General features: G+C 30.8%; 1 protein-coding gene across 1 annotated transcript; it reads right to left on the bottom strand.

Moving 5' to 3' along the window:
* Positions 1-575: 575 nt before the first annotated feature.
* Positions 576-27,605, bottom strand: LOC134245546 (uncharacterized). Its single transcript, XM_062727828.1, has 24 exons — positions 26,959-27,605; positions 25,749-25,828; positions 24,406-24,522; positions 22,243-22,497; positions 21,257-21,613; positions 20,097-20,198; positions 19,806-19,915; positions 19,487-19,684; positions 19,315-19,380; positions 19,061-19,172; positions 18,930-18,980; positions 18,767-18,833; positions 18,366-18,480; positions 18,172-18,227; positions 17,945-18,071; positions 17,695-17,804; positions 17,257-17,359; positions 16,204-16,360; positions 5,602-5,683; positions 5,181-5,247; positions 4,598-4,683; positions 4,346-4,469; positions 1,162-1,189; positions 576-1,039 (listed from the first exon to the last, which is right to left on the bottom strand). Exons 1-24 carry the CDS (start codon positions 27,603-27,605, stop codon positions 576-578), a joined length of 3,681 nt encoding a protein of 1,226 aa, XP_062583812.1.
* Between the last annotated feature and the right edge of the window lie 327 nt (positions 27,606-27,932).

Genomic DNA, 27,932 nt, shown 5'->3' with positions numbered 1-27,932 from the left:
TTTAAAAGCGTTGAAACAATCCATGTGAATTTTAACGCGATAAATATATTTTTTAAAAATACACAAATTACGCATTTTTATGGGCCAATTTGCATAGAAACGCCTATACCTAGCCTTAATTCACTTGATTAGTACATGTAATTAAATGTGCTTATGATCATTCTTGTTTTGAAACATGCTAAGGTTTACTTAGGGGTGCCTGTTGATGTTAAGAAACAATTCTCTAAATGGACACCAGTACAGACATTTTTTTTCAAATATAGAATATATGCAAATGTATTTTTTAACACTTTAATGAAAAGCATGTTCAATGATTTAAGGTAGAATTTTTAAAGAGAGCGATGAGGTTAACTGATTAGCCCCCTACCAGTGAAACTGGAGAAGTAACGCGTCTGTCCGTTCGTCTGTTGAGCTCCATCCATCTGTATATCAGTCTGCCCCAATTTCCACCTAATTGCTTGCAGGTTTTACCGTAATAACGCGTACTAAAGAAATATATACATGTATGTAGAAAAATTAATGCAATATATACTATATATTCAGTAGTAAATGAATTATATAAATTATCAATCAATTTAAATCACATCAACATTTTTGTCAATGTAATGTATTAAAGCTGTGACTTCTACCGTTTCCAATATAGTAAGGTCTGAGTTCAAAGTCCTCTCCTCTGCTTTTTTGGATGCGCTCTCCATTGGTAATTTATGACTAGAAAAGACACCCTCTATTGTTAATTCCCTATTTTGAGCCTCAACATTATTTCTTGTATTTTCTTTGCTTTCGTTATTATCTTCTCTATCGGAGTTTACATCAGTAATGTTAGTGTCCATGGATGTATCTGTCGTTCTACTACTTCCGGTACCGTTATTGTCCGCGCCATTTTGTCTTTTTTCACATCTGGAATTGGAATTGGAACTTCCTAACAGAAAAGATAACTCCTTTTTCTTTTCTCTCGTGTACTTCGCTCTGTTCACTTCGTCGTAGTATCTCCTTGCTTCCATTTCGGATCGATACTTTTTATCCTCAGATAAGAAAAGACCTTGAACAGTGATGGGATGATTGAGAATTTAACATAGCTATGTTTCATGTATGAAGTGTTCAGAAAGAGTTTTATGTAGAAAATGGAAATTGTTCATGTAGGTAAATACATGTATAATTTACCTTTAAACCACTTCTTCTGCCGAATACTCTGTATGAAAAAATATAACTGTAGTCAGAGATGTTTTCATATATAATTTAAAACAAAAACATTATTGCAAAATTGAATGTTCAAGTTATACATTCTGTGGTAAAAAGTTTATTTGAGCATAAGGTGCATTTGTTTACGACGATTGTTCAAAATATATAATAATTTATATTAGAATATTTTTACAAACGTGTATTCTGATTGGGCTAGATAGTCGACTATCTGAGAAGATTAAAAGTTTGGGAAAACATTGCCCTTCGGAACACTCTAAATAACCATTTAGGAGTCAATGTTCTCGACTGATAATTTCTACCAGACGAAAAGCACCCACACTTTTGGATCTTGATCCCTTTTTACAAAAGAACTTACGACTTAAGACCAAATTTAATTCTTCATATAACTTTTTAATAAACTTTATATCGAAAATTATTTTAAACTTCTTAAAAGGAATGTGGTAAGATATTTTTACACAAACAATTTCAAAGAGAATTATTAATTTTGCAAAATTTTACAATCATCTGATGTTTTTGGTTTTAGTCTTAAGTTCTGTTGTAAAACGGGCCCGCAGGCTTGTAGGAACCGAGAAGGGTGGAGGGATACCTCAGTAATGCTAAATTTACTAGAAAACAAAGCTTGTTTCAGTAGTGTCCCAATAAGTTTGTATTTACACTTTATATACTAGGAAAACTTGGGTAATTTACTGTCTTACTAGTGCTCGTAAATAACGTTATTTTCGGGAGTTGATATTTAGACTAATTCAGCCAAGGGAAATAACAAATCAGCATAGGGGTGTGGGGGGAGAACTTGTGTATTTAATCTCACTACAGAATAAAATTCATCTCTTTATCTCACGCTCATACAGCTATAGTATACAACACCTGAAATTCCGAGGTCTAGTGCTAACTTACATTTAGTAGATTTCGTTCTGTTGAGAAACAACGTGGCGTACAGTGTATGATCTGTAAAATTTAGAATATATCCATTTTTGTTATTTCTGGAGCAAAATACACATTATACTAGTTTAAGTAGATATGGACTAGTTTTTTTTAGTAACTATGGATTATAAGTTTCTAATTAAAACACAGTTTATAATCATTAAGATAATCTGAATACAGATTTTTCCCAAACCTTGCTCTCCCAAACGCATCGTATGAGATATATATAACCAACCTGAAATAAAAAAAATATAATCGGATTCCTTTTTGCACATTTATATTCAGCGCAAATAAATATTCCATATTGAAATCAGAAAATAAGGTCAAATATACTGTTATTTCCATTTCATGTTCTTCTACTATTCTGCCAGGGAAAAAGTATTTTAAAGGTGTCTTCCCACTTAGCCAACATTTTGAAAAAATACAGGTAAAACACAGGTAAATCTGTGCTGGCTAAGTGTGAATGGGGTACAGGAGGAGAACAAAAGAAATTAATTACAGGTAGGCTATAGTCTGTTTTAAGATGAATAAAATATTTATTAATTTATGTCTATTTTAATTTGATGTATTTATTTAAGAACAGTTACATCAGATAATCAAAATTAAAAAAAAAAACTTTCTGATTATTTTATGTAAAGATAGGGTTATTTTGTAAATTACATAATCATGCACATTTCAAAGTAAAGATATCAAGGATTTTTAACAATAACCCATTTATTTGTCGACTTTACATTTAGAGAGGAGAAAAAATTTATGTCAATTAAACTCTAGAAACGCTAGGTTTTACAAGTTCAAAATTGGTGAAAATTTGAATTTAAACATATATCAGATTAATTTTACCATGTATATTTACACTTGTATATTTACACTTAATCCCTTTTCATATTTTAGCTCAGATATGCCATATAAACATGTAGATTTAGGTATAATTCTTATAAAATAAAAATGCATAATTCATTGGTTATATTTAGATTGTATAGAGTACCTTCTTTTATTGTTTTAAAAATGAAAAAGACAAAATATGCTGCAACATGCCTATTTTAAAATGTACAAACATTGATACATGTATTTTTAATTGATTCATTTTATAATTTTTTAATTCATATTAAAATATTCATTTTATTTGTATAGTTTTGCTCTACTATGGAAAATGCTAGGGCTGTATCAGTATATCGATACATCGATACGTATCGATATTCAAGAATCATATCGTTTCGAAAAATATGGGAATTTTAATCACCAAAGATTATATTTCACCTTTCTATATCAAAACTGATCAATAATTATATAATCACTGATAATTATTAAGAAAATAACACACTTTTTATAATTATTACAAAATACATAGAAAAATTTATTTTATTGTTGATTTTACAGTCATTAAAAGTTTTAATTTGAAGTGTTATTTTGTAATGACAATGAGACAAGAACTTTAAAATGGGTAATAAAACACTTAATTTTTATAAAATTCATGCTTTAAATGATTCATAAGCCTTTTTTGATTAACTGTTTCTATAATCCAATATATCGCATATCGCTTTAAAAAATATTGTATCGTATCGTATCGAAATATTTTGTTCAATACACAGCCCTAGAAAATGCCCCAAAATTATTTAATAATTTTTGGGCATTTTCCATAGTAGAGTAAAACTATACAAATAAAATGAATATTTAAGCTGGTGTCTTTATCAGATAATAAATCACATTGCATCAGCTTTGATTACTGTATTCATAAATTACCATGATCAAATATTACATACTCAGATAGAATAATATTTCTAATCTCAAATGTTAATTATATTAGAATATTCAAAATTCTCTCACTTTTCTTTTTTGTTTCATCATTAAATACTTCATTTCTTATAAAATTAATTTTATAATTTTATCAATATTTAATTTTTTAAAAATTGCAGATTTTACAATATTTACAAAAAAATTCTGGAACTTTAATTTTATTACTCTGATTTTAAAATATATTAATTAAAATTTTAATTTCGATTTAATATGTATTTTTACACATTTCAATGATAGTATTAATTCTCAAGTTATCCATATATACTCATACCTGAAAACAGACTATAGCCTATTGGTCACTCAGGTGTAAAAATCAAAATGTTGGCTATGTGGGAATAGGTTTTTTCAAAATGTTGGCTAAGTGGGAATAAACCATTTTAAATGTATGCACGCACTTATACGTGTTATTGTTGGATGACGGGTAACTTACCAGACAAATCTTGGATGTGAAGTAGAGAGCAATCTGAGACAAATTATCATTGGCCAAGTCCATTCCTAGTACTGCCTCTGTCAGAGTTAGTGACATCAATATCAAGGACTTCAAGAAAATAAATCTGAAAATGACCAAAAAAAACATTATTAATTTTAAACGTATTCTAAAGGATAAAACATATTTATAAAGAATGTTTGGGACTGAGAAGTAGCCTTAACCACATATCATGGTAAAATTCTAGGTACACACCTCAATCGTCTCTTGAACAGAACTTCGCTTTCTTCTGTTAGTTTAACACGGATTCTCCATACTACGGCAGTGAAAACAAGGAAAGCCTGTTCATAGAAGAAATATTTTACATTAATTGAAAATATTTGCTATATATTATCCGCTCTTTGTGTTTATCATACAGGCATCTGATTAATATTTGTTTTTTTAATAATGTATTAAGGAAGACATAGGTAACGTGTGTTTGAAACATAAAATGACGCAAAAAGTGAAATCCAATTAATTTTAGAAGTGGAGAAGTACGAAGCGACGTCAGTGGAATTAATTGAGCCATAAATGAAAAATACTCTTCGAAAATAATGCCTCTGGATTGGTAATAAGACATTTGACGTCAAAGTATTATATTTGAAAATAAATTCTTTTTGTCTTGCTAAAAATGCAAGTCTCTTTCAAGTTCTTTTCTTGCGCTTGAAAAAAAAATACGAGGAATTGCGTTAGAGAAACTGGACGCTCTAAACTTTGATAACAGGGTGCATGTAAATCCTGATTACGATAAATCGAATAACCCTCAAAATTCAGATGCAAATTAGCAAGAAAAACTTACCATAATTATAAATGTCACTGGTAGCATAAAGACATAAAACTGCCAGGCTGATTTTGAGATCCAACAACTGAAAAAGTTAAATAACAATTATTTTATATCTAGAATGCGTTATACTCTGAGGAAATATGAAGATAACGAACATGTATATTCGTTATGTCAGCTAAAAACTCCATTAAGGCAATGCAGAGGGGGAGCAGAGCTTACAAGGGGGTCTCAAAACATCATAGGGTGAACCTGGTCCCATGAAGGAGTAAACATTCCCTGTGACTGGAAACACCAACCGTGTGCTTCTTGTAATGATCGGTAAAAATGAAAAACCCGTAGAAAATGTAGTTTATGAATAAAACCTACCTTTATAAGTATAAAATGATTTTTTAAAAAATGAATTCCAGAACAGTAACTAAGTCTAAAGAAAACTTACATCATTAATTTTTCATCAGATGGAAACTTGGGAAAAACAGTCGAAGTAGTTGAGAAGAAAACGGTCAAAATCATTGGGATTCCTGAAAGATAACACGTACAATTACAGACTTTCGTTAAAAATAAATGGGATTTTCATTAGAGATATAGAAAACGCAAGATAGAGAGAGATAGAGAGAGTGTGTATCTTTTGAACAACCACGTTAGATTACATAAAATTATGTAATGATTTCCTATCATTTCTGATTTTGACAAGATACAGTTTTTCTTACGAGTTGTGAGTTAATTGTTTTTTCATTTCAAATTCATGGAAGACGACAGAAGGCAACGATTTGGATAAACGTATTTCCAATCTCAAAACAAAGGAGACTACTTTTGTTATACATGTACAGTGTATGTTTTCCAAGCTTTCGTGGTATTTAACCCTTTCTTCGCTTTTTCGTTCCCTGCACTTAGCAGCAAGAGTAAATAGTAACAACTAATACGCCGTTTAAGTAATTTGCTTGGCGAAAATGATTTGATATGAATTTAACATATCTACATGTAATTGAAACATAATCAATGGGATTGGACATATGTTATTCCAACTTAGATTGTCCTCTCCAACGCAAACAGAATAACAAAAACATATACATGTGATTTACAACCAACAAATGTTCAATGCAAAATCAAAGTGCAGAGGAATGAGAAAGGAGTGCAAGAAGAGAAGAAAGAAGGAAGGGGTTGTAAAAGATATATATAAAAATCTTTTCGAACTTTTATCAACTTATGTACGGCTTTAAAAATGTTGGTATTATATTGTTGCCCCAAGTTTGGGTCCCCAAATAGAATTTTGCCAAGGTCTATTGCTCCTGTGTAATCAGTCATCTTCCGGTGAAACCGCTACTTCTAATGGACTTCCTGTTTGATCGACATTTCTTTTAATGCACTGACTTGTGAGTGATACAGATAGAATGCTTGTATTACTCATATTCATAATGTTTATTTCCATTTTTTTTTCATTTCGTTCAATTTCAAAATTACAAAAGTCAAAACCAGGTTTCGTTTATATATATGTTCGATTCAATCAGTGAATACTCAATCTGCTCTATCTAGAAAAATTCCCCCAAAATCAGTTTTGTATGTTTTTAAAAAAAAAATAGATTGACACATACTTCCAGAAGATCATAAACATCGGGGGTTGGGGAAAATTTCCATTCCACATAATCTGACACTAAGAAATATGATTACAACAACATTTATCCAAGAGATAGATTTTATTTGGTCTTGTTGAGATCAATTTTCATGTTTTATGTTAAATCTGTTATTTTAAAGATTTGATTAATTATTCTTCATTTTCTTTGTTTATAAATATATGACAGTATATTACAGTATATACACATATGACAGTAATTGGTATGAAAAGTGTGGAATAGTGCTTTTTGTGCATATTATGGACCTTTACATTGACCTGCTAAAATGGATTCTTATTCTTGAGGTTATGAGGTTCGCCTCGTCCTAACCCCAATCGTTTCCGAGGCCTACGAAATGTAAGAAATTTTAGGGTTCAACGTATTCTATTCTTCTCATTACTGTACTTTATATGAACAGAAATTTAGTTTGAAATAGGGACATAAAGGTCATTGGTCCCATCTCAGTTACATTTTTAGATACGGCCTAAAATAAGTAAGAGGTCATCAATCTTAGCAGAACGAGTTCATCAGTCTTAACACTATACAAATCATCATTTACGTAATTTACCAATGTATATCATAATCAATAGTAAACAGTTATAAAATGGGTATGACTACGGGATTTAACAAAAGGGTTCAAAAGGCCAAAGGAGAGGACTGTGATAGTTTTCTGTCTAGGTGAACCATAAATTATGAAGAGTACGATGAATTCATGGAAAAAATCTTTGTAAAGTTATTTTTGTCTTCGGTATTGATGCATTGGATATCTTACAAAATGTTTGCTTCATGTAGACTTTTTTGTGTTAATTAAAATACCTTTCAATTGTCTAAAATGACTGAATATATGGTTTATAAATCTTCTTAGATTGTTTTAAATATAATTAAACAGTTATGGAGTGGGTGCTCAGCAAATAGCAAATTCATGATTCTCCTCAAACTACTGGACTATTTCCCGATATTCTGAAAAATCTCTGATAAACTCTATTATCCACTCTGCCTAAGCACTGTATATTTCTCTGACCAAGCACTGTACAGTCACTGTTCAGAAGTGAGAATGTCAAAAAATATACGCTTCTGGCCTTCAGAGTAGAAGTGGAAAAAGAAAATCTTAAAAGTTTTCTGGAGATTAAGGATCTGTTTCTTCAAGTGGTTTTTCATAATAAAAGTACACAGTCACGTGTATTAGATAATAAGTCAAAATGAAAATACGTTGCATTGATTGTAAATCAGAAATCCAAATCATAACATTGCATGGTCAATGTACTGTCTTATTCAGTTTCCCTGTGAATAAAACCAGAAGTCTCTGTCGAGACTGAAGCTCTACTGGTTTGTACTTATAATAAAGAAAGAGAAAGTAGCAGTTGGGATATAAAACTTTACAAAAGCAATAAATAGAATAATGACCAAAACCGATACACAACATTATGTATCTTTGTGTAGTCTACTTGTGTGCCAAGTTATATTGAAATCAGACCAAAACTGTAGGAGGAGTAGCATTTTGAATGTTTTTCATAGAAATTTCTATTTTTAGTAACAACGGCAACACCGTTCTTTGAAATCAAAAACCGCTATACAAAATTATGTATCTTTGTGTAGTCTACTTGTGTGCCAACTTATATTGAAATCAGTTTAAAACTGTAGGAGGAGTAGCATTTTGAATGACTTTCACAATTTTTTTCTATTTTTAGTAACAACGGCAACACCATTCATCGAAATCAAAAACCGATGTACAGAATTATGTATTTCAGTATAGTCTACTTGTGTGCCAAGTTATATTGAAATCTGACCAAAACTGTAGGAGGAGTCGCATTTTGAATGATTTTCACAAAAATTTCTATTTTTAGTAACAACGGCAACACCGTTCATCGAAATCAAAAACCGATACACAGAATTATTTATCTCAGTGTAGTCTACTTGTGTGCCAAGTTATATTGAAATCTGACCAAAACTGTAGGAGGAGTAGCATTTTAAAGGAATTTCACAGAAAATTCTATTTTTAGTAACCACGGTAACACCGTTCATCAAAATCAAAAACCGATGCACTATTTTATGTATCTTAGTGTAGTCTACTTGTGTGCCAAGTTATATTGAAATCAAAACAGATCTGTAGAAGAAGTAGCATTTTAAAGGAATTTCACAGAAAATTCTATTTTTAGTAACCATGGCAACACCGTTCAACGAAATCAAAAACCAATGCACTATTTTATGTATCTTAGTGTATTCTACTTGTGTGCCAAGTTATATTAAAATCAGACCAAAGCTATAGGATGAGTAGCATTTTGAAAAATTGTTTACAGACAGGTAGACGGACGGACGACGACACCTTACTATCGCATAAGCTCTTCTGTTCTCTGACCAGTAGAGCTAAAAATGCAGTACTGAAAACATGCAATGGCATTTGGAGAATTAATAGTAATAATTTAAAAAGGAAAACATAAAGAAAATTTTAAAACAGCATTTTCAAGTTTACATGGAATCAAGGATATTCTTATCATTTTGAAAAAAAAAATTCTTTCAGGATTATTCTAAAGCAAAATATGAATTAAAACATGGTTTGTTTTTAAAACAAATATTATTTAGGATACAAACCTTTCAGGAAATGACGTTCTGGAGTAAGACTGTTTGTTTACTAGTACTGTAAATCACTTTTTATTCGCGAGAACTTTATTTTCGCGTAATTACGCGAGGCAGAGTGCTCGCGAAAATATGATTCTCGCGTATATTAGTATTCCTATGGATTATATAAAGCAATCACCACAATTCGTGAAAATTTTATCTCGCTTATAAGGAGGCAATGACTATCTCGCGAAAATAAGGTGTCGCGAATATTTAGTGATCTACAGTATTCAAAAAATATACTGTAGAGTGTTTTGATGTACTGTGATGTACAGTATGGGGATTATGAGAATAACAGCTAATGTAAAGTACAGTAATCTGTCCAGATGAAACCTGTGATGTACAGTGGAAAGCAGTCTGTGATTGCATACTGTGAAATATAGTGAAGTACAATGATGTACAGAAAGAGCGAAGTGTAAAGTTCAGGGAGGTCACATGAAATCCTGTGCTTCTGTACCGTGATGTACCGTAATGTACTGTGTTATTCAGAGGTAAGTACAGTAATATACAGTAAATGTACAGAGGTTGTCGGGAAATTTTCAGAAAAATATCAGAATATCAGGGGATCTCAAGTCCAGTAGTTTCATCAGGGACATGTTTCCTCACTCGGGAAATCATAACTATGCTACTACATGTAGTATTTCCCTCATACCCATTCTTTAACGGTATATAATCAAATAAACCCAAATGAATAAGATTGATAAGGAGTTTTCCAGGCATATACCGGTATGTCGATTTGATATATTCAGCATGAAATAAAAGACACCTCAGAGTGGTTCTGTGTACCTGATCAATACATAGGGCTCATGACGGGTTTGACTGGTCAACAGGGGATGCTTACTCCTCCTAGGCACCTGATCCCACCTAAGGAATTTCCAGGGGTCCATGTTTTATGCCCTCTTCATATATTTTTGGACTTTACGAGGTTTGTCACTGTTCGGTACTTTCCTTTTTTTTTTATTTTGTTAAGATTATCATTAAATATTTTCCTATTGATGACATGTCAAGATGTCATTCAAAGAACAAATATCCACGGAGTTTCTGTATAAATTTGTTCTTAGTTCATTTAAGGAATGTTTTTAAGTTTTTTTGTGAGTTATTGGTGTCTAAATCAAACTTGTCACGTAGGTATACTTCATGAAGCGCGCTAGCGACGTACCTACGTGCAAGACTGTGTGATTAACACTGAGTCTGACACATCTGTTTCATATTTGGATCTTCTGCTTGAAAAGAGGGTTAATGATTACCTAACAATAAAGGTTTATGATAAACGTGGTGACTTTAACTTTTCAATCGTCGACTTCCCTTACTTTGGAGTAATAATATCTTTGCCACCTGCCTACAGAGTTTTTATCTCTCAGTTGATTCGATACGGAAGAACATGTTCTACGTATGAACAATTTCTAAAACGAGGTTAATTATTGATAAAACAAGTTGATGATGCAAGAATAAACGCTCGTTTAAAGTCATCATTTGTGAGTTCTATGGTCGATATGGTCGTGTCAGCAAATACAATTTATCAAGATGTCAAATGCTGATTTTTTTTCAGACTGATTGATAGGTCATTATTTACAAACTGATAATTTTTACATTTTACTTGTCTGAAAACATCGGCTAGAAGTCTCTTTCGAGACAGACTGTAGCTCTATTGGTTTGTACTTATAATAAAGGAAGAGAAACGTAGCTGTTGGGACTTGAAACTTTACAAAGGCAATAAGTTGAATAATGATCCTTGATTAAGGTAGGATTCTTCTCTGGTTTCTGACTAGATGGAATATTCAAAGTACATTTGTTTATATGTCTTATATATTTAGATATGAGATTTAAAAGACCATATTTTTCTTTACTCATCACAATTATACAACTTTAAATAGAAATGGTAAACTGCGTTTGCAGGGACTATATTTTTGGCGGAATGGTGGCGTATGAAATTATCTTCTTTTCTGCCTCTCAAAATTATTATAGAACATTGAATTTAGTTATAATTTTTACGCAATCAAAGACTAGACGAAATTTTCAAACTTAAGTTAAACTAATATTAAGAGAATAAAGTTTCAAAATATATCAAATAAATAAGATTTTTCACACATGCTAGAACTATGTTGGCTTTTAAATGCTTCAAATGTAAGTACAGATTTGAGCCAAAAATCTGTGAAAAGTGTTATTTCTCTCTTAATAAACGATCAAAACTTTTAGTTTTTGTATCATTTTGTACCTTTATGTGACAACTTTACTATATGTGAAAATTGGAAAAAGTTAAATATAGGAAGCATATAAGAATAACTAATAAATCCTAAAAATTTAAGAAAAGTAGAGGAAATTCGGATTAGCAAATATCCATTTTATTTAAATTATCCATGTCAATTTGGTAATATCATCTATTAGGCTCTATATGGTAGTAGAAAAACATTCAATCTTTTGAATTACAAGTAGGGATCGTATGAATGGAAACAGTAATTTTTTATTCTTAATGTCCAGGAAAAAGGTAATGACCTTGACCTGACCTTGCCTCTAATATTAAACGGTCAAATTTAATCTCACTGATACCATCACTTAGTGATATTGTCCTCTTGATTCTGTGAAAATTTCATCAATTTTTAAATATAAGAAATGTGAGAAGAATCCTACCTTAAGTCTCTTTTTGTGGCAAAATTTCAATAAGACTACAAATGTAGGAGTAGCTTTTAATAAAATTTAACAGAATTTTCAATTTTAGCTAGCATGGCAACATCATTCATCAAAATTTTAAAAAAAGACAATTATGAATATCAGTGTAGTCTAAACCTGTAGCAGGAGTAGCATTTTGAAAGTATTTCACAGGAATTTCTATTTTTAGTTACCAGGCAACACCGTTCATCGATATCAAAACCCGATAAATAGAATCATGTATCTTAGTGTAGTCTACTTGTGTGCCAAGTTATATTGAAATCAGACGAAAACTGTAGGAGAAATAGCATCTTGAAAGTATTTTCACAGAAATTTCTTTATAACCACGGCAGCACCGTTCATCGAAATCAAAAACCGATACAAAAAATTAGTGTAGTCTACTTGTGTGCTTAGTTATATGCTCCTATTTTGTATTGTTTTATAGAGTTTTGATTTTCCGCCGAAATATGGCTGAAATATTGCCGACTCGACGTTAAACAATATACAATCAATCAATCAATGGACTTTGATTGTGAATACTGTTCGTTATCTCCATATGTTTCACTGAAATCAGACCAAAACTGTAAGAGAAGTATAGTGTAGCATTTTGAAAAAAATGTTTACAGACAGGCAAACAGATGGTCACACAGCTAGACGGATGGACGACGGACACATTACTATCGCACATTAAATTTAAACAGGGGCAATAGAGGCAGTAGAGGTGGCAAATCATCTAATGTTCGAAATACTCATTCTGATCCTCTTGTTTCTCTCCCGTTCTCAACTCAACAGTCATCACAAAAACCTAAGTCATCAAAAAGATTCAGACCTGGCTCAAACTCAGATTCCGACCTATCACAAGATCTGGTTGAGCTTAGTAACCTGTTAGACAACATATCTGGTAACAAAGAGCTTCTTAAACAGGCTACAAGCATTATACTGGAAAAACTCGAAATAAAAAATTGTATTCTCGAGGAATTATCAACTAAAGTAAATAAACTTAAGATTAAAACATCAGATCTAGAGTCTCGTCTTGATGATTTGGAACAATACTCCAGAAAAACCTGTTTGAAATTTTCTGGAATTCCGGAGAGAGAAAATGAGAACACAAATGAGATTGTTCTAATCATTACAAATAATCTAGTACTACCAGAAGGTGTAAAGAAACTAGACACATCAGATTATTTTTATATAAGTACTGGATTTATTCGTTATTTTTAGTGTAAATTCTTGTTTCTGGAATTTGTAAAATCTGAATTGACCAATCAGAAATTAGAGTCTATCTTTCGTTGTGCTTAGATGTAAAAAAACAAAAACAACAAAAAACAAACCCTCCCATGTCTTTGTTTAGAACAATCAGATAATGACTCGGGCTTTTCCGTCAGAAAAAAACCCGGAAAATTTTAAGCATTACAAATACGTAGTTTTCTTTAAAGTGTAAGCTACACAATAAATAAACATAGTTATTTAATACTACAACATGATACATCGAAATTGTTATCGTACGGTCTATCTATAGTAGTTTTCACAGGTTTCCCAGAATGCACGACGGTAAAGCCGAGCATGCGTATTCAAGGAATTTGGACTAACGTAGTTGCTAGCGCTCGAGAGCGCTAGCAATAAACAATTACCAGAAGAGTATTACCTATGCAATGACACACTAAGCGATATATTAATTTAATTACTGAGCAAGAAGTTGTCGATATAATATCAATAATCCCTGTTAATAAAGCAATAGGTACTGATGCAATAAGCCACAAGATGTTAAAATCTACTATTTATTCTGTGTGTAAACCGCTATGTTGGTCATTTAATAAGTCGCTGGCAGAAAATGTATTCCCAGAAAAATGGAAAGTCGCTCATGTATTACCTTTGTTTAAAAAAGATAATCCTTCTATAGCGACTAATTACAGACCGGTATCGTTGTTGAGCTGTGTTAGCAAAATCATGGAAAGCATTGTTTTTAAACATGTGTACAATTACCGGTACTTTCATCAGAATAATTTATTTTATAAATTTCAAGCAGGTTTTTTTGCCAGGTCACTCAACTGTTTATCAATTACTTGAAACTTATCACACTATAATTAAGAATATCGATGAAGGAAAATTTTGTTGCATGGTATTTTGTGATCTGTCCAATCAATTTGTCCAAAGCGTTCGACATAGTGTGGCATAAGGGTTTACTTTTTAAAATAAAGACATACGGTTTATGTGGAAATATTCTCACCTGGCTTGAGAGTTATTTATGTAATAGAAGGCAGAAAGTCATGTACAAAGATATTTTTTGTCTAGTAGAAACATTAACGCTGGTGTACCACAGGATCAGTTCTTGGTCCTTTACTTTTCTTTATTTACGTGAAAGATGTGTCAGAAAACACGATTTCATTGTGTAGATTGTTTGCAGATGACAACTCGTTGCAAAGTTCCTCTTTTAATGTTGCTACTATTGAATATACTTTAAATAATGATTTAGATATTCTTGATAAGTGGTCTTCCAAATGGCTTATGAAATTTAACCCATCCAAAACAAAAGCATTATTCTTCACATTAAAATCCAATTATCATCTTCCTAAATTACAATTTCAACGATGTAAACTAGAATACATAACCTCTCATAAGCATCTAGGATTACTTTTGAGCCAAAATCTTAATCGGTCTGATCATATAGACAATATAGTTAAACAGGCTTACCAAAGATTAGGTCTCCTAAAAAAGCTGAAATACAATATTGGTAGAAGCACTTTATCTAAAATGTACATAACTTTTATTAGACCACGACTTGAATATTGTTCTGTAGTTTTTGATCGGTGTTCTTTACAAGATGTTGAAAAGTTAGAAAAGGTGCAGCTTTATGCTGCGAGAATAATTACAGGATTATCAATCATCGCTTCAAGGGATGCATTATATTTAGAAACAGGATGGAAACCTCTTGCAAATAGGCGAAAAGTAGCAAAACTAAATACTATGTTTAAAGTACATCACAGCTTGGTACCCGATTTTTCCCTCAACAAGAAGTAATGAATCAAAGTACGACACGCGCAATAGAGAGGACTACACTATTCCTAGATGTAGACTTGAAATATTTAAGAAATCTTTTGTTCCTGATACAATAAACCAATGGAATAGTTTGAGTATTACCACTAGAAACAGCATATCCTTTAGAAGCTTTAAAAACAACATATATAAAAACCCAGCAGACCCCCCTTCTTATTTCTCCCATGATAATAGACGATTTAACATCATACATACTAAACTACGACACGATTGCATTTTAAATTATGATCTTTAAAAAGAAACATTATCGAGAGTCCTAATTGTTCATGTGGTACACCAGAAGACCCAATCGGCATATAATTTTTCTTTGTTTGCAATGAGTACCAACATGATAGAGAACCACAAATAAGAAATCTATTGTGTCTTACTAAACCAAATATTAAATTGAATATTATTGATTGTTTATTTTTTTTTTTTTTATTAATTCTCATTGATGTATATATGTTGTAATTGATGTGTTGTAGTTCAAATCTCAAAATGGAGGAAATAAAGAATGAATGAATGAAAAAACTTACTTTTGTGGGGAAATGAGTCACAAAATGTGGAAATCAATAAATATATATTTTTCATTCAGTTCAAACATAAATAAGAGATTCTGGTAGATTTAATTAATTATTACAGCCAAACACTTACACTCCAGATAGTTATATATTTATCATGTGTAACGAATGTGTTATTTTTTAAGCAAACATGTTTGTATATCAATATTTTTCTTTCCTTTTTTCCTACGTATAGACATTGACAGTTGTAACATTTTATGGTGAGAACCTTGTAAGTTGTTAGAACTTGTGTTCAAATCATTTGTAGAGTATTTGAACAATAAAATATGTTCAAACCATCGCATAAGCTCTTCTGGTCTCCGACAGGTAGAGCTAAATATTTACTCAATGTTTGAATTTCTCTCTGTCCTACATTATTAAATTTTCATTTACGCCTTTGCAGCCTCATTGTGACGGCATATTAGCGCGAGTTTTTTCCGTGTACATTTCTATGCATGAGTTTTCACAAATATGGTATTCTAATCAATTTCACAGTTGACTCACTAGAAAAACACAGCAAATGTAAATATTGACTGATATCCATAATACTCACTAATATAAATTATAGAAACTTACCCAAGCCAATGATTATGAATCTAGAACATCTTTTCTCGGCTTTATATTCTTTTGAAGTTGATGTCAAGATGAAAAAGTGGAATATTTCCAACAATACAAATGAAAATGCTGATATGTAAAAGAAATAAGCTGCAATTTCACCAATTAACCAAAGAATCTACAAATGAAGAAAATCGAAGAATAAATTGAATTAAAAAATTAAAATTTTACTGATTTCCTTGTTCTTTCTATATGAAACGATGTGTTCATTATTTTTTTCAGTAACAAAATAAAATTTATAAACAAACCATTAACTACTAGTATTGTTAATTTTTTTTGTATAGGATGTAGAAAGGTTACAAGTTAAACAAACATGCAGTAGTTTTACTCAACTGCAAAAGTGTATTGAAACAATACAAATTTGTAGCAAAGCAAACATAAAAATTTAGTTTTCAAGCATTGTAAATTAAAGAACACTGAAATCAAATGTTATTTTTTTTGGTTTTTGTTTTTGTTTTTTTTTTTAAATTTGAAGTACTGGTATTTTTTTCTATTGGAAATCAAAGTTTTAAATTTCTGATCATGTCACTTAATAAAGTATTTTTACTATGAAATTCCAGACTGTTGTTTTCAATTGATCCATTTATCAATGACATCATTTTTTTTTATATAAAAAGGAAACATTACTTTTAAAACCAAATACTTATCCTAAGCTATCCTCTCTACAGATTTTATTTTCATAACTCTTTAAATCCTTTATAAAGAAAATTAATATTTAAATTAATCTAGTTATTTTTTAAAGTAAAGTATCAAGGTACCATAATGCTGTTTTTAGTGATAAGATGATTAAGGAAAGAAATAAATACAATTTAATGATTAACTACATTGGCTGTAAAACATGTAAAATCTATTTTGTCAATAAATTGAAGCATTAAAAACTTATTTAAAACCATGGTTACATTTTAATAAGCATTATTTTTAATGATACGTGATACATAAGACAGTGATTTTTTTTAAACGCAACTTTTATTTTTTACTCTCCCTCAAGATTGAAATAATGTGAATCGATTTTACCTTATTTTCCATGCCCACGTGGCACATTAGGAAAACAATATTGTTCAGGAACAAGACAATGTTGAAACTCAGGTAAAAGACATAATGTTCACCAATTAAGTATCTATAAAAATATGTCACAAAATTGTGTTAAGTCCATAGAAAATTATATCAACCTCTTCTTATTTAGAAGAAATGGTAATATCAGATTATTTACTAAACAATTTTCTAAATTCAGATTAGGATGATTATTCTTTTGTCCTGTCCTCCTTATAGTTTTAAAAAAAATTATTTAATATAGTTTTTATTAATCATTATACAGTATTTATATTTATGGATATGCATATTATTTATTTGCATAACATATATGATATTTCGTCAAAGATCTTTTCATAACTAGTTATATAACTTGCATGAACTTCGTCAAATATATTAATATTAACCTTGCACATTTATTACCTCCAATTTCTTGCGAAGATGAAAATGCAGACAAGTAATCCAAATATTGAGATCACGTGACTCAAAATAACAACCAATGATGTCTGACTCGACGATTTGTCGAAAGGTATCTGAAAAATTGGGTTTGTATTAAGAAATAATGACTCTTATCATTTAAGATTGATCAACTAATACGTAACAGAAATGAAGTCACGTTTTAAAATGTCATATGAGCAACTGATGAAATTTTATAATCCCCCAAAATACGCACTGTCGTATTAGGTACAAGTCCAGCTATGGTTAATAGTACTGGAAGATCGCATTGACACGTGACAGCTTCTGTCGCAATAGAAACTATTGAGCAGCTATTATTTCTCCACGAATATTTTTGAGGCTGCCTAGTCAATACACAAATGAATTACATTATTCTCCATTAAATTATTCAAATTTAAGGGTTTTTTTTCAAGTCTACTTAATAGTTTGTCGAAAATAACTTACCTTTTATTTCTTTCCCATGAAAAACAAGCATATTCCTTTATATCACTCTGTTTTCCCTTAAAATTATCAATTTTATTATTTTTAGAATGCAGATATAAAAGAATACATGCAATTGGATAACTCGTTTTGATGGAATTTAAGTTTTAAAATAGATTTCAAGAATTTTTTTAATCGCATTACAATCATAAACTTACAATATTCATTGATATATTTGCTGAAACAATATCCAAACGCTGGTATAATGCTGATGATAAGCTTTGTTCAGTGTACACAGCTTCAATATCAGATATAAAACTCATGCCTGGAATTCTATTTTACGACAACATGAATATAGAATTCAGTCGTTGATAAAATTGGAATAGTTTAATTGCCAAAGTGGACATTAATTTCTTATTTGCATATTCTTTTGTTCAAAAGATTGTATTAATTTGAAATATATCATCTACTTGTCGTACATTAAAATCAAATTCTAATGACTTTTATATGTTGATTTATTTTTGTCTTCTCATAAAGTATGAATTAATATTCATTTCTAACAATTTAAGCAACAAAGAGGATAATTTTTGATAGTATATATTTTTTTCAGTAAACGTACTTTAAGGAAGATTGTGCAGACAGGTGACTTTCTAGATTTCGGAATCTAAATGACGTCAAAGTCACACCTATTTACAGAGAGAAAAAAAATTTGATGAAATATACAAGCATGCATTTAATTGTCATAAAAACAATTTTATTAATAACAGTCTATTGTACGTAACCTTTGTTTGATACGATAGACTTGCTTCTTTGGCTTCCAAGTTCCTGAAAGTCTGAAAACAAGATAAATCATAAACAATTATACAGGATTAAATGTCAGGTAACGGCAAGGTAAAAGGTTTCAATGCCCTACCAATATTTTCTGTTATGATTCCATCCCCAATCTCCACATGGAACAATTGTTTAAAGAATTTTCGGGCGAAAAAAGCAGAAATATTTAAAATATTTATTCCAAGGGTCAATCTCTGTAAAAGGAAGAACAATATTTTATTATCTTTTTTATCTTGTCTTTTTGCAGTGAGTTGAAAACTTTATAAAGATACTAATACTCTACAAATAGATTTTTTTAATCTTTTCTACTCAGAACTGTAATTTTCTCATTAGTACCTTTTTTATATTCGATGACAAATCCTTCGTTACCGTCAGTAGACGATCCATTATATTGATGATATCCTGAGAAAAAATACACCTTTTGTTAAAACAATTTCAATTATGCAAGGTAAAGTTTACAATAAATGGATATTAACGTATAAAGGTTTCCCTTCTTCAACTTACTCACTTCGAATGAAATTCTTTCATCAGTTGTGGCTACTTTTGGAAAAGCCCACATATACTCCAAAATCCGACGTAAAACACTTGTTAGAAGCTCGGCATCACCGACATTTATTGTCGCATTCTGAATTTGAGCAAAGAGGTGTAGTTCTTTTAGAATCTTCGTGATCGTTGTCGAACGATATCCTTGACGTAGTACTTCCACCTAAAAATGTATGCAATATATTTATCCACATATTGACATGGATAAGCTTGATATGATAAAGTATGTTTCTCAATAAATAGTGACATAAAAATGCTCTATTTCATCTCAATTTTCACTATACCTTGTCATAAATTTGAATCAATTCATTGGATTGGCAATTAAGGAGATTTGGTTCCGTCCATCTACATATTTTACTGCTATTGTCATAAATACAGGAGCGTTCTGCAAAACCTAAAAATAATTATTGAACTAAGAATAAAACCGAATATTTAAGAAAAAATCAAACTATATGAAAGTGCAGCAGTGTCATTACCTATAACTGGAAAGGGCTTCAAAAGGTTTCAATATTTCCCAAAATAAATGTACAGTTGTTTTGAGGGAATATATAAATTTTAGAAAAAGAAAACAATACCACCGAATTTGGGAGGACAGCTCTGTTTTGTAAAATGATCTTTCTCAGTTTCCGGCCACAGAATATCTATGTAAATTTCTGATGGACAAACGAGATGTATGTCTAGAAACACAAAAAAATGTATTAGACGTATGTCTGTTAACAATAAAACGTATTATTTTTCTAGGCTTTCATAATCGTTCCATTTTATACAATTAAATTACATTGTAGGTTGTCTTTTGTAAAAATATTTTTAATTGATTGTAGGTGTGAATGGTCTCACACAATGTAATGATTTATTTGCAATTTTAGTCTTCTAGGTAACTGAATCTTTAAAATTAATTTATTTATTATTCAATATATAAACTTATATTTGTCTTGTCCTTTATGCCATCGGCCTTGGCATTCAGATAAGTGTTTATCAAATATACAACGCACATATTAATAAATATTGAGAAAATGTCTATAGTTGTTGATTTAAAGTTCTTCATAAAATAATTAAGGAGACGGACTCATGCAAACATTTATATAACTCCTTAGAGTCTACATGTGTGCAGGCTTTATGAAAATAGGCCAAAACTGTAGAAGGAGTAGCTTTTTGAAAGTATTTCACAGACATTTTTATTCTTTTAGAATCATGGAGACATCGTTCGTTGAAATCAAACATTGATAAAGAGTATTAATAGTAAAGTCTTCTTGTATACCAAGTTATATTGAAATCAGACCAAATTTGTAGGAAAAGTAGCATTTTGAAAGTATTTCTTTGAAATTTTTTTAACCATGGCAACACTGCTATAAGACATTCATGCTATATGAAATTTACGTGATTGTGGAATATCACTAATGAAAGAAAAAGCTTTAAGAGTTTCAATCTTTTTAAAAAGAAAAATCGGGATTTCATACAGTCTCTGTTTCAGTGCAATCGGTGCCTTTTTGTGAATTTAAAATCTTGCTTGCAAACTAAACTTGGTGAATATTAATACTGTTAAGTTTCATTATGATTGTCCAAGTCAGTTGCAAGGACTTCTACAGACAAACGTGTAGCTGGACCAATAATTGTCACCCTCAATTCAACCCCTGAACTTTTTCGTTGGTGATGTATTAATAATGAAATCCAAAGGAATGCAACTTTGGAGTTCACATTCTTTTACTCTTGGTCTTTAAATGATTGAAAACTTTACCTTTGGCGATAAAGACATGTATTGTTACATTTCTCTCTCCTACTCGGTTCGTCACCTGGCATGTAAATTTTGTGTTTTTCGTAATTCCTTTAGCAACCAGCTGACTCCCAGCTGGTAACAGCGTTTCTGGTATGCGGTTAGGTGTATGCCATTTTATTGGAACTCCATTCTCAAACCATTTGTATAGAAATGAGTTGTATGGCTCGTTGATGGAAAAGCATGGAATTCGAACTGAGGCATTAGGTGATTTTACTAGCTCTGTTTTTGGTACATAGATCAGAGGAGTCGACTGAACAGCTACGTATGTAGAACGACGTTTTTCTGTTGTATCAGCAGCAGCTACACAAGTGAAGTATCCTATTTTGGGGGAATAAAAACAGAGTAATACGTTTTCTGTGTAACATGCCTTTTATAAAAATTTCCAAGACGACGAGATCGAGCAAAAATTTATGGAAGAAATAGTAGTGCTATTCTAAGCTTCTAAAATGAGTTATATCTGATTCAATAAAATCCCTATTTATTTTCTGATTTGGTATAAATCAGGAATGTACAAACAATGCTTAATTGTCATACTTATATCGAGTTGACAAGAATGTCTTAGGTAACAACTGCATATATTTACAGATAAAGATAACTTTGTATGATGTATTTCCCACGCACAGAGTTATTCCCATAAACCGCCATCTTGGAGGTCAACCTGCTGCAAGTGATCTACTAACTTTAATTAACTCGCAAACAAAACGAAACGTGCAGCAAATATATATTGTAAGCCATCTTTACAATATAAAAAAAGGAAACAAAAGAGGCTTAAACAAATTTATATTCATTATTAAAAAATATAATTATATTTTTTAACACCTAAATGGTCAGTATAATAACGTTAAAATTGGTTCTGAGCATGCTAGTTAACATCCAATGAAGTGGCCAACGGGAAAGAACTCCTGCTAAATTCACGTCTTTCAAAAGCTATTTATATACTTACTTACCTTCGTCATATTTTTTTACTTGAGCAAAATATAACACCGAACGTATAATTCCTTCTGTACTGGACATAAACACTCTATGGTAGGCACTACGAGGAGAGATTGAAAAGTCTACTAGCATGCCATCCTTGTACCATCTGAATCTGGTGGAATTATCTCCCTTTACAATGCATGATATTGTTAGAAACTGATTTTCATTTGTGTAAGCTTCATACCCTCCTCCACCATTCCCTGTTACCATGTCAACGATTTGCAATTCTTCAGAGAGAAACAAATTCATTTTAGGAATGGTATGTAATTTTTTCGAGAAATATCTATAATTCTGAACATTTTCAGAGCTCACTAGAGAAATAAATTTACACAAATATTCTTTATATCTACAATATGCATCTTTGTGAGTTTTAAGTAATAAAAGCAAAATCATGTAAGCTTTTAAAACGAAGTACAATTTACCTTCTTTTATTGAATAAGTTAATGTATTCCTATTTTCCTCTTTGGGTAACTTATTTCGAAGTCTGTTAATTACGTCCATCGTTTTATTCTTGTCACCAATTTCTATCATAAAAGTAAATTCTGCCATTTGGATGCCTCCTGATCTATAATAAAGAAAGAATACATTTTTCTCTGATCGTTATAATTAGAAACAGGAAATCGTATTTATTTTTACAGGTCTTTAAGGAAAATAAAAGAATTTTGATTGATTTTTTTAATACAATCAGTTAAATGGATTTGTGTTATGGAAGTGATCAACAAAGATAAATAATTCAAAATCATGACAATTTTTCAGATATATTACAAAGCTCATGATAATGACTGAAATTAAAATGAAAAACAATTTCACCTTTGAGTTTCTTTGGTAAAATTGTTCATGCTTTTAATTTTGTACCGACGTAGTTGATTTGAAATCTGCAATAAAAAAAATTTTAAAAAGGAAGAGTAAGGATGAAGATGCATTATTTCAACGCACTGTGGTTCAGTCCTAGTGTTAATCTTCATCGACTGAATCGAAAAAAGTAAAGAATGAAATTGCGATAACAAATAGTATTCAAGCTCAAAAGTCAACACAAATCTGGAGCAGAGCAAACAACCTCTAAAACATCAGAGATGGGATCAAGTGCCATGAAAGAGTGAGCATCCGCTGCCGACCGGTAACACCCGCCGTGTGCTCCCTATCATGATCGGGAAATAATGTTAAAAAAAAAAACATCATCCATCTCAATGAAAAGATACAAAAATTCAAAGTTGCCAGGAATTACAGAGTTCGGGTAAGGTGCCTAGGGGGAGTAAGCATCACCTGTTGACCGGTTATGCACGTCGTAATCCTTTGTATTGCTCAGTAGACAGGACAATCAGTAGTGAAATATATCTTAAAAAGGCCGGCCTAGATTCCCAGCAATTGGTGTACAAAGTAATTTAAACATACCATAGAATTAACTCGATACTGAATTCAAACAAGGGATATGAAATACTTACATAAGAAAAAATATCACTTTTAATATTTGCTGATTCGTTGGGCGATTGGTTTCTCCATTCGATATGTATATTTACAATCACTTTTTCTGTAATATATTTATGTACAGTTTGTTAAATATATAATCGTTACACAACAGGACAAGTTTTCCTAATTTAAATGTTACGAGAGATTAAAATTCTAAATGTATGTTTCTGCAATTCTTTTTACGCGAACAGATTAAAGGCCTTTAGGTACACAATCTTATTTTATATTTAGCATTGAGTTTTTTTCAAACAGTTTGCATTTATATTAAATAATAAATAACATATTAAGATCTCATAACATATTGCAAGTGAGAGCAAAGTATATCAAATAAAAATTAATGCTTCGGTACATTTTCATTTGATTCTTAATTTGTTATTTCAATAAACATCCCTTAGGTGCAAATAGCATAGATAAAAGTACCAGGCGACAACTTTGTAAATTATTGATTTCTTTGCCTTAAAGTATATTTTTTTATGTTATGAATATTTTAAGAAAGAAAGTTGGAAACATACCAAAAAATTAAATCGTATGTTTTTCACATGTAAAACATCTAATTGACATGCGCAGTATATAAGACAATTTATACCTACAGCAGTCTTATTCCTTCATCCCGATAACAAAAAAATCACTAAGTCTTGACTGTTTAAAAAAAAATAAATAAAAGATACCTTCAACTGAACACGTTTGTCCATCAGTGTTCAGGCGATATCCGTCCTGACAGCCACAACCCATTTTCCCTGGAAGTATTTCCACACAAATTTGATCACATGCTAGGAAGTAGCATTCTAAACAAAAAAGTAGTGTACTCTCTATTGTATTAAATCCAGGTTTTCATATTTCTTGTAATCGAATAAAGTTCGTTTTTAAATTAAATTATGTAATACAAGAAAAATAATCTTATTTTCTCATGACTTATTCTATTTTTCTTATATTGATTTGTTTTGAACATATTTTATTGTATAATTTATACAATGGGATTGGTTACAAGCTCTTGCAACTTAAAAAAATCTCTCCCTGAAATATATTGATTATATTGATTTGCACTGTCTTAAAGGAAATCAGTACATTTTAAAATATATTGTCGTATTTTGGCCAACTTGTTTTATGCAAATTGTGAGGCGTTTGATTTTGTACTAGATTTGACTACAGAATGTTCCGTTCATATGTTTTTTGAGCGAATAAATGAAGGAATGAATGTCTACTTGTTCTTTACATAAAACCTAGGTCGGGTATGACAGGTAGACAGAGGATGCTCCCTCCCCCTATAGGCACTTGATCCCACCTATGGAATTTTTTAGGGTCTGTATGACCTGTTTGTATTGAATTGTATTGGAATTGTATAATTGTTTGTAGTTTTTATGATATCGACCGCTGTTCGTTATCTTACCCTTTCCATTCATGAATATATTCTATTTTATTCATATATACCTTATACACCTTTAAAAATATTTAGATTGCTCAATAAGATCCAATTAATATTGTCATCTGAGAATTACAATAGCCTGTACCTGGATTTTTTCAAATTCTGATAGAATTTTTTAACCATAATGGATTGGTTATTTGAAAGAAACAGCTATTATTTAAGTTTTGTTATGGTTTATCTCAAGGGAGAAATAATTTGTATTTTTTTAAATCAATCTAAGTTTGTATTAATTAAAGTACATATATGTTTCAATTATTGATATAAAACAACTTCCCCTCTGCGTGATCTTTTTTTTTGTTGAATTAAGAATTCCGTATATGACTTCTGGGAAAGACCAGGATTTCACAAAGGAGAAAAATCATTGTTATTTTCATAAATTTTAAAAGGAATGAATGTTAAAGTTTAAAATTTAATAAAAATACATGTATATAGATCAATTTTGATCAGCTGGGCATTTAGAACATAGCATTTTTCTTTATATATATATATATATATATATATATATATATATATATATATATATATATATATATATATATTGTATCTGCATTTACATACATGTATACATGTATAATAAAATTTACATACCATCTTGTTTGACTTCACACCATTCCCCAGTATATCCGTATGGACATTCACACACATAATTTAAGGACCCATTCAAGTAGCTTTAAAAAAGAAATTTTTTATTATATTTAAAGAAATAGAAAATTTTGAACATGGAAAAGAGCTATTTTAATGTTTTGAACACCTCTTTTAACATTTGTCTCTCCTTTGTGTTCTAATCATACAGTGAAAAAATCATAAAAAGAAAGAGACGTGTACAAATGGATAATTATTATGACCCTTATTATGTGTCGGCTCTACATATCTCATTGAACGATATGAAAGACGAGGTAAATTATTGACAAACAAGTTGATGAAACAAGAATATCAACAGTCTCGTTTAAAGTCATCATTTCGTAAGTTCTATGGTCGATACAATGACAATAATTTACCTCGTTTTAGAAATTGTTCATACGTAGATCATATATTTTGAACACAAAAAGGGGGTTGGACTGGCCCCCCTCTATATCCAGTGAGAAAGTGAAACATATTGGTTAGATAAAACACAGGTTGGATGTATTTATTGTTTAAAGACTAATGATACCTATTAATTTCATGATTACACATTATTAAAATTTGCAGAAATAAAATATACTGAATTTTGGGGAAACAGTTCTATTTTAATCGGAAAAGCATACACACTATAACTTTGATGGGGATTTAGCACTGATATACATTGAACTTCTGTCTACAAAATAAAGTTGAAAGATCTTAGCTTACTTTTTGAACCCAAGCTTTTTTGAATGACATGTTGTTTCGCATTTAGCCTACATTTGACGTAAACTTTTACCTTCGAGATAATTAAATGTGGCTACCTAATTAGAGATTCACTTTTCAGGTGCAGATAAGACAGAGTTCATTTCATCCTTACTGACTCAGATATGAGAAAAGATGAACTATGGAGAAAAACTGTGTTACAGGTAATGAATTCTTTATGTAAAAATTATCCCATTTAATTATATATATTTCCACAAGTTATAAACTGCTTTTGTTAGTCATTTAAATTACACGCTGAACATATGATGATATCTAATGGTGAAAATACTTGTGTGTAAAAGAAATATCAGTAGTTGGATAATTTTAATTAATACAGAAAAAAAATAAGTTATAAATAGGGTAGGAAAATTTAAGATGAGAAAACGTTTAGAACATCATCCCTGGAAATAAAAAAATAAATATACATCCCAATTACCTGCATATTCCTCCATTTTGGCAGCGATTGGTTTTCGTCAAGGGGTTACAGTCCGGTCCATATTGACAGAACTCACCAAAGAAATTCTCTGCACAATGACATCTGTATTCCGAAAAATCGGCAGAGGCCAAGCAACTACCAAGATAGGAGCAATGGTAAGCAGTACATGTGACTTTTTCTGAAGATGCACCCTTTTCTACGAATTCATATGTTATGTTAAAACCATACACATCAATCATGTGCTCAAGAACTCGGATATTAATGTCTCCCATTTGATACACCCCGAATCGCAGGACGACAAACGGTGCCCGTATTTCCAGAGAATAAACGTCGTGATAAGCGTTCATTATCTCCATTTTGGATTCATTCCGGTAGTTTTCAGAATTCGTGTATTCCTGAAAGAACTGAACGGTGAAATAATTTGTTAAATAAAACTGAGTGAAGTGAATCAACGTTACGGGTGTCTTTTGGTTATGGATCACCCATTCACAACGGATAGGCGTAGGAAATTCTTTTGGGAAATTCGGAGATTGTATAATTCCTTTTTCTGAACGAAGAATTCCGCCACAATTTCTATAGACGGAAGAAAATGCATAGTGCAAATGTACGAATACAATTAATTTTAAACAAAACGCAGCTATCCCCATTGTCACAACTTATTAATTGTTCGTAGATTTTGCTTTCTGTATTTATATAAACTTAATGTAATATTAACGTTTTAATAAAGAAATAAAAACTTCCCGTCGATCCCAATTTGTCAACCGTTTCTGGTCTATTTCGAATTTCACAGTCCCTTTTATTTCTTTTATCAGGACATATTTCTAAAATCCATTTAGTCTAAAAGTAATATTTTGTACTTCACCTTTTTCCATTTTACTGGGTGAAACATATTTGGTATCAAAGGATACAAGATTGTCTGGATATGAGGAGCACCCGATCAGCGTATCAAGTGAAGTAGACCGGAGACTGGGTTT

The sequence above is a fragment of the Saccostrea cucullata genome, unplaced genomic scaffold, assembly GCF_032062105.1.
Source record: "Saccostrea cucullata isolate Sc308-1 unplaced genomic scaffold, CSIRO_AGI_Scuc_v1 ctg71, whole genome shotgun sequence".
NCBI lineage: Eukaryota > Metazoa > Mollusca > Bivalvia > Ostreida > Ostreidae > Saccostrea > Saccostrea cuccullata.
The sequence above is the reverse complement of the archived record's forward strand: the minus strand, read 5'-3'. Positions and strand labels throughout refer to the sequence as shown.

Coding starts and splice junctions, on each gene's coding strand:
- LOC134245546 (XM_062727828.1), bottom strand. CDS start 27,605: ATGGGGATAGCTGCGTTTTGTTTAAAATTAATTGTATTCGTACATTTG. Junction 24,523..25,748: donor GTGTGAAGTCAAACAAGATG/GTATGTAAATTT, acceptor TTTTTTGTTTAG/AATGCTACTTCCTAGCATGT. Junction 19,173..19,314: donor TGTCATCGAATATAAAAAAG/GTACTAATGAGA, acceptor TTCCTTTTACAG/AGATTGACCCTTGGAATAAA.